General features: G+C 49.1%; 2 protein-coding genes across 3 annotated transcripts in view; one reads left to right on the forward strand and one right to left on the reverse strand.

Moving 5' to 3' along the window:
• Positions 1-114: 114 nt before the first annotated feature.
• TRMT10B (tRNA methyltransferase 10B) lies at positions 115-3,380 on the reverse strand. 2 transcript variants are annotated; one of them, XM_015850075.1, is made up of 7 exons: positions 3,337-3,380; positions 2,210-2,324; positions 1,981-2,133; positions 1,627-1,705; positions 1,472-1,539; positions 827-950; positions 115-740 (listed from the first exon to the last, which is right to left on the reverse strand). In XM_015850075.1, the coding sequence occupies exons 2-7, from the start codon at positions 2,294-2,296 to the stop codon at positions 526-528; spliced, it is 726 nt and encodes a 241-aa protein (XP_015705561.1). In that variant the 5' UTR covers positions 2,297-2,324; positions 3,337-3,380; the 3' UTR covers positions 115-525. The 2 variants fall into 2 exon arrangements, with proteins under 2 accessions (XP_015705561.1, XP_015705560.1); XM_015850074.1 differs by lacking the exon at positions 3,337-3,380 and having other exon boundaries at positions 2,210-2,666.
• A 156-nt stretch (positions 3,381-3,536) lies between these two features.
• LOC107306736 overlaps positions 3,537-7,390 on the forward strand; it is a 4,743-nt gene continuing 889 nt past the window's right edge. Inside the window, 5 exon segments of the mRNA XM_015850078.2 lie at positions 3,537-3,764; positions 5,705-5,843; positions 5,846-5,877; positions 6,229-6,328; positions 6,580-6,710. Coding sequence (XP_015705564.1) covers positions 3,732-3,764; positions 5,705-5,843; positions 5,846-5,877; positions 6,229-6,328; positions 6,580-6,710 — 435 coding nt within the window. The 5' untranslated portion in view covers positions 3,537-3,731.

Genomic DNA, 7,390 nt, shown 5'->3' on the forward strand with positions numbered 1-7,390 from the left:
CTTGGATTTGGCTTTTCTGAGTATTTGCAGGGTTTTTTAACTGGCAGTGATTGAAGTAATGTGTGTCAGTGTGTGATAATGGACAAGACATCAAGTTACTGTAAGGAGACAACAAGAATTTAAATACTTTACTTTAGGTATACTGTGACCAGCATGCACAGGATTCACTACAGGCTTCACGTGAAGACACCGAGTCTTCAGTATGAAGAAAATACAATGTGGTGCATCTGGGCACTGTTTCCTATGTTAATTTTGGATTGCTTCCTATCCTGTGCTCAGTTAGAACAGCACTGTCCTTTTCCATGAGAAGGACTGCTATTGACTGGTGTGCTCTACAATTTTTCCTATGTAATCCTGTTAAAAAAAAAATAAAAAATCCTACCAACTCTTTGTTATCTCAGGGCTCAGCTGGCTTCTGTTCAGGGTGAAAAGTCATTTCCAGCCACTGTACTGCTGAGGCAGAATCCATCACTCTTGCCAAGGTCTGTAAATAGATTTAGGCAGAGCTGTTTTCTCTGCACACATTCACACTGGTGCCTCTGCTTGAAATCTGCAGTTTGCTGCTCTTGCTTGCACAAGACTTTCAGGAAATAAAGAGTTTTCTTGTGTATTGTCACGCTGAGGTGTTTTCACTGATTCCTCTCCATCTGGAAGCACGTAGCCTTTACCAGAAGAAACTCCAGCTTTCAAAGCATCCGGCCAACTTTGGGTTTTGTAGTAAGTCGATAAGACATCAAAGACTGTTGGGAACAAAAAGATGTACCATGCTCTCATGCAATAGCCTCAGCCACTTGGGCAATGGGCTGGACATGGCTCAGCCCCTCACCTTGATTAATTGCCAGCGTCTCCGAGTAGTAGTTCTTTGTGTTCATGGATTTTACCATATACTCACGAATTGGGAGGCGGGCTGTTTGCAAGGACTGCTCTCGTGCCCTTTGCAGGGTCAGGTTCTGTAAAGGAAGCAAGAATGACTTACACAACCTGCACATCACAGAACTGTAGAATCACCGAGGTAGGAAAAGACCTCCAAGATCATCCAGTCCAACAGTTCACTTGTCAGCAATATTTCCCACTAACCATGTCCCTCAGTACCACATCTAAGCATTAATTCTCTGCACTAATTCTGGTACAAGCCAGGATGCCATTGGCCTTCTTGGCCACACTGCTGGCTCATGTTCAGCTGAGCATCAATCAATACCTGTGTCTGTAACACACCCCCACCAGGATGTCTGCCTTATTGGCTCTTCCCTCGATCCTTACCCACTGGGACTCCATCCTACCACCCCCAGCCCCAAGCTCAATAACATCCAAGCACTCTCTAATAGAGCCACACCAACATCCCCACCTTCCTTGCCTGCCCCTTCCGAAGAGCTTATTGCATTCCAGGAGTGATCCCACCCTGGGGATGTCTCTGCTCTCAGTTGAGAGTGAGGGAGAACAAACCTTCAGGTTCCAACAGCTTCCAACCCACCTTATGTATACTTTCATCCACCAGGCCTCCGAGGACGTACACTTTTTTGGGATCAATATCTTCAAGGACTAGAAGAAGATAAGCACACGCTCATCACCATACCACAGCAAAATCAATCTTTGCCTTCATTCCCCTAAAGCAAGTAAAACATTTACCGTTCTCAGAGTCAGGAGTGAGGTAAACAATTGCATCCAAAGGGAACAGATCCAGGTAGCTCTCTTGAGTTGTATCCATCTGAAAACACAAGACGTTGAGAAAAGCCCATGAGCCCAGGCTAGGCAGAAGCACAACAGAACCAACAGCACAGCTTTGGGTGCTTAATGCCTACAGATAAGGCTTCTCAGTTCTGCTTTTATGCCGTTTTGGGTTTGATATGCCTTCAGGTAATCACTGCTTATCTTTCCCCTTTTAAATGCCACTGCAATACCCCAGAGATTCACCAACCTCACAGCCATTAAGGCTGGCGAAGGGCTGACGCTGAGTCCACCATGCAGTACCAGCACCCTTACCAGGTACCCGGAGAAGCCGTCGTTCATGCGGAGGCACTCGCGGTGTATGGGCGATCCCGGCACCAGCTCGGTCAGGTAGATCCAGAAGGGTTGCTCTGCCTGCCGGTTAGCTCCATACAGCCTGCGGATCTGCGCGGCCAGACGGCTCGTCTCCTGCTGACATAATGGAGAATCATAGCGGCTCCGGAGCGAACCGAGCTGCTCCGTGTGCGGGGAGCTGGGCACGTACCTTGGGCGTCATGTAGTCGGCCAAACCGAGGTCTATGCAGAGCCACGGCCCCGATGTGCGGGCGTCCAGGAGCCGCTCCTCCACCATGGCCCTGCTGTGCTGCCGGGCAGCTCCTGCGGGGCACAGCAAGGAGGGCAGCCCTGCCATCCCATACCCTACCATGCTATGCCATCCCATACCCTGCCATGCTATGCCATCCCATACCCTGCCATGCTATTCCATCCCATAACCTACCATGCTATGCCATCCCATACCCGGCCATGCTATGCCATCCCATACCCTATTCCATCCCATACCCTGCCATGCTGTGCCATCCCATACCCTGCCATGCTATTCCATCCCATACNCTATTCCATCCCATACGCTGCCATGCTATGCCATCCCATACCCTGCCATGCTATGCCATCCCATACCCTATTCCATCCCATACGCTGCCATGCTATGCCATCCCATACCCTGCCATTGACATTGCCATTCCCATACGCCTTATTTCCATCCCCATTAACGCCTACCACTGCATATGCCCATCCCATATGCCTACCGTGCTTATGTCCATTCCCGATTCCCTTTCCATCCACACCGGCTCTTCCATCCCATACCCTATTCCATCCCATACCCTATTCCATCCCACACCCTATTCCATCCCACACCCTATTCCATCCCACACCCTCTTCCATCCCACACCCTCTTCCATCTCACACCCTATTCCATCCCACACCCTATTCCATCCCACACCCTATTCCATCCCATTCCCGCCTATTCCATCCCATACCCTCTTCCATCCCATACCATGCCCACCCCATCCCATTCCCTATTCCATCCCACACCCTATTCCATCCCATTCCCTATTCCATCCCATACCCTATTCCATGCCCATTCCCATTTCGTCCCGGTGAGCCCTATTCGGGCATCCCACACCCTAATTTCCCATCCCACACCCTATTGCCGAATCATACCCTATTCCATCCCGATCTCCCTATTTCCATGCCCATAGCCTATTCCACGCCCAACACTCCCATTCCATCCCCGCACACCCTATTCCATCCGGGCATACCCTATTCCATCCCATACTCTTCCATCCCATTACCCCTATTCCATCCCATACCCTATTCCATCCCATCCCCACTTTTCCCTCGTGTCTCCTCCGCTCTGCTCCTCTTCCCGTTTCCTGGTTCCTTCCTCCCTCCTCCTCGCTTCCAAACACGTCGGCTCCATCTCCTCCGGTGTTCGCCGCAGCACGTTCCTCTGCAGGGCAGCACAGCACGGTCAGACCCGGACACGGTACCGGTACCGCCCCATCTCGGTCCATACACACCGACAAGTGTCTCGCTGGGTGCCCGTCGACCGAGCGTAGCAGCGATAGAGCTTCCCGTGCCTCCTCCTCCGCTTCCAGCTCGTCCATAGCGCACACAGCCGCCATGCTGCCGTCCTCCATCGCTGCTTTGGGGCGGGACGAGGCGGGGCTGGGCGCCGGTCAGCCCTCCCGGTTCGGCCCCTTGCTGCTGAGCTGACGAGGGCGGACATGAGCGGCTGCGGGCTGCTGCGGGGCCTGAGGGTGAGGGAAGGGGACGGAGGGGGTTCTGTCTTGTGTGTGTGTGTGTTGTGTTGTGTGTTGTGTGTGTGTTGTGTTGTGTTATGTGTGTTGTGTTTGTTGTGTGTGTTGAGTGCTGTGTGTTGTGTGTGTATTGAGTGTGTGTTGTGTGTGTGTGTTGTGTGTGTGGTGTGTTGTGTTGTGTTGTGTGTGTTGTGTTGTGTGTTGTGCTGTGTGTGTGTAGTGTTGTGTGTGTTGGTGTGTGTGGTTGTGCTGTGCGCGCCTGTGGTGTAGTGTTGTGTGTGTTGTGTTGTGTGTGTGTTGTGCTGTGTGTGTGTAGTGTGTGTGTGTTGTGTTGTGTGTGTGTTGTGCTGTGTGTGTGTAGTGTTGTGTGTGTTGTGTGTGTGTTGTGCTGTGTGTGTGTAGTGTTGTGTGTGTTGTGTTGTGTGTGTGTTGTGCTGTGTGTGTGTAGTGTTGTTGTGTGTTGGGTTGTTGTGTTTGTGTGTGTGTAGTTGTGTGTGTTGTGTTGGTGTTGTTTGGCTGTGTGTGTGTAGTGTGTGTGGTGTTGTTTGTTTGTGTGGTTGTGTGTCGTGTGTGTTGTGTGTGTTGTGTGTGTTTGTGCTTGCTGTGTGTTGTGCATGTGTTGTGTGTGTTGTGTGTGTTGTGTTGTGCTGTGTGGTTGTGCTGGTGTTGTAGTGTGTTGTGTGTGTTGTGTGTGTGTTGTGCTGTGTGTGGTAGTTGTGTGGTGTGTGCTGTGTTGTGTTGTGTGTGTGTTGTGTTGTGTTGTGTGTTTGTTGTGTTGTGTGTGTTGTGTGTTGTGTGTGTGTGTTGTGTTGTGTGTGTGTTGTGCTGTGTGTGTGTGTGTTGTGTTGTTGTGTTTTGTGTGCTATGCGTGTGTGTTGAGTGTATGTGTTGTGTGCTATGTGTGTTGTGTGTATGGTGTGTGTGGTGTGGTGTGTTGAGTGCTGTGTGTTGTGTTATTTATGTTGTGTATGTGTGTTATGTGTCTGTTGTGTTGTGTGTTTTGAGTGCTGTTTGTGGTGTGTGTGTGTATGTTGTGTGTGTGTGTGTTGTGTGTGTTGAGTGCTGCTTGTGTTGTGTGTGTGTTGTGTGTGTGTTGTGTGTGTGTTGTGTGTGTTGAGTGCTGTTTGTGTTGTGTGTATGTTGTGTGTTATGTTGTTGTGTGTGTTGTGTGTGTGTGTGTTGTGTGTGTTTATGTTGTGTGTGTGTTGAGTGCTGTGTGTTGTGTGTGTGTATGTTGTGTGTATGTGTGTTGAGTGCTGTGTGTTGTGTGTGTTGAGTGTGTGTGCTGTGTGTTGTGTTGTGTGTGTTGTGTGTGTGTTGTGTGTGTTGAGTGCTGTTTGTGTTTGTGTGTGTTCTGTGTGTTGTGTGCTGTGTGTATGTTGTGTGCTGTGTGTGTGTTGTGTGCTGTTTGTGTTGTGTGTTTGTGTGTATGTGTGTGTTGTGTGCTATGTGTGTTGTGTGTATGGTGTGTGTGTTGTGTTGTGTTGAGTGCTGCTTGTTGTGTGTGTGTTGTGTGTCTGTTGTGTTGTGTGTGCGTATGTTGTGTGTGTTGTATGTGAGTTGAGTGTGTGTTAAGTGCTGTTTGTGTTTGTGTGTGTGCTGTGTGTGTGCTGTGTGTGTGTTGTGTATGCTGTATGCTGTATGTGTGTGCTATGTGTTGTGTGTGCTGTGTGTGTGTGTGTTGCCTGTGATTTCATTCTGGGCTGCAATCCCATTGCCCGCAGGGACACTGACCTCGCTCTGCCCTCTTGGTTGTCCCCATTCCTCGCTCACACTGTGGCAGGACATGGATGTTTCTGGAGCAGCCCTGGTCTAACCCCCAGCTGCACCCCCAGTGCTGTTAGTTACTGCAAAAAGATAACATCTTATACTTGGGACATGCCTCAGGTTCAGTGGTAGATATCCATCCCTATAACAGGCTTTTTCTCCTTCCTCTCCAGCAGCATCTGCCTCTCCTGGCCGCTGGGAGATGCTCCAGAAGACCCCACGTGGCTGCCCAATGGCACACATACAGCACTACTCAAGACACCTCAAACAGACCCATCGGGCGATACCCGGTGCCGAATAAGAAGGACATGCCATTGTGGAGCTCATGGAGGAAATAGAAGTGAAGGTAAAAAGCTCTCCTACAAAATGTTGTCAGTAGCAAACATCCACTGACATACGCTGTCAGAGACCAATGCTGGGCCACTTAGATACTGTGCAATCCTCATATGGGATTGAGGCAACCAGCACTTCTTTCTGGGGCTCTTTCCAACCTATAGGACAAGGATCCTGCTGGAAATTGCAGCATAAAGATCATCAGCCTCCAGTTCTAATCTTAGTGTGTAGTTTCAGGCTGTTAGGGCTGTGTCTCAGTTTTCTTGTTGCAGCAATCCCAGGGAAGTCTGCATGTGTGAATCTGGCCCGTTGTGCTCTCTGCTAAGCTGCAAATCTTGACTGGTTTCTCTTTTTCCTTGAACAGACTGGATTCCTGCCCAACGTGTTCAAAGTCATGTCTCACCGACCTGCTGAATTCAGGGCATTTTTTGCTTATTACAATGTCATCATGAACAAAGAGACAGGTAAACCATACACAAACACCCCAAAATTGCCCAAAGTTGTGCCAGGGTAAGTTTAAATTGGATGTCAGGGTAAACTTATTACAGAAAGGCACTTTGAAAGCTGCAGTGTTTTCTTCTCAAAGCCTGATTTTAGAACATTGCAGTCTGCTTGCCTCTTGCTTGTGCAGAGAATTACAGAGCTTCAGCACTTGCTGCCATGGATAATGCTAACATGCTAACGAAGCATGCTAAATCCTTTTCTCTCCCTGCAGGGCGACTCAGCAAGGCGGACAAGGAACTCATCATTGTGGCCACAAGTGCTGTGAATAGATGTCCCTACTGTGTGGTTGCACATGGAGCTCTTCATCGGATATATTCCAAGCAGCCAACGCTGGCTGACCAGGTTAGTGGAGCACAGTCCCTTTGGGGAACAGGGATGGTGTTCTCTGTCTGCTCACTTTGAGCTGTGACCATTAAGTCTGTGTGGCTCGCAGTGAGAGCAGAGAGAATCATAGCATCACAGAATTACTAGGGTTGGAAAAGAGCACTAAGACCACGGATTAGCCAACCCCTCAGTGCCATATCTCCACAGTTCCTGAGCACCTCCAGGGATGGTGGTGACTCGCTGGGCCGCCCCTTCTGATGCCTGGCTGCTCCTTTGGAGAAGAAATTCTTCCTGATACCCATAGAGGTTTATTCCTGATACCATAGAGCTTTATTCCTGATACCCATAGAGCTTTATTCCTTATATACCCACAGAGGTTTATTCCTGATACCCACAGAGCTTTATTCCTGATACCCAGAGGTTTATTCCTGATATACCCATAGAGCTTTATTCCTGATACCCATAGAGGTTTATTCCTGATACCCACAGAGCTTTATTCCTGATACCCAGAGCTTTATTCCTGATACCCATAGAGGTTTATTCCTGATACTTATAGAGGTTTATTCCTGATACCCATAGAGGTTTATTCCTGATACCCACAGAGCTTTATTCCTTATATACCCACAGAGGTTTATTCCTGATAACCATAGAGGTTTATTCCTGATACCCACAGAGCTTTATTCCTGATACCCACAGAG

The sequence above is a fragment of the Coturnix japonica genome, chromosome Z (genome assembly GCF_001577835.2).
Source record: "Coturnix japonica isolate 7356 chromosome Z, Coturnix japonica 2.1, whole genome shotgun sequence".
NCBI classification, from domain to species: Eukaryota; Metazoa; Chordata; class Aves; order Galliformes; family Phasianidae; genus Coturnix; species Coturnix japonica.

What these genes read in the sequence shown, in the direction of transcription:
- TRMT10B (XM_015850074.1), bottom strand. Translation starts at nt 2,386, where the DNA reads ATGGGATGGCATAGCATGGTAGGGTATGGGATGGCAGGGCTGCCCTCC. An exon ending in CACTCCTGACTCTGAGAACG is followed by an intron (nt 1,540 to 1,626) that starts GTAAATGTTTTA and finishes ATCTTCTTCTAG; the next exon opens with TCCTTGAAGATATTGATCCC. An exon ending in GACGCTGGCAATTAATCAAG is followed by an intron (nt 741 to 826) that starts GTGAGGGGCTGA and finishes TGTTCCCAACAG; the next exon opens with TCTTTGATGTCTTATCGACT.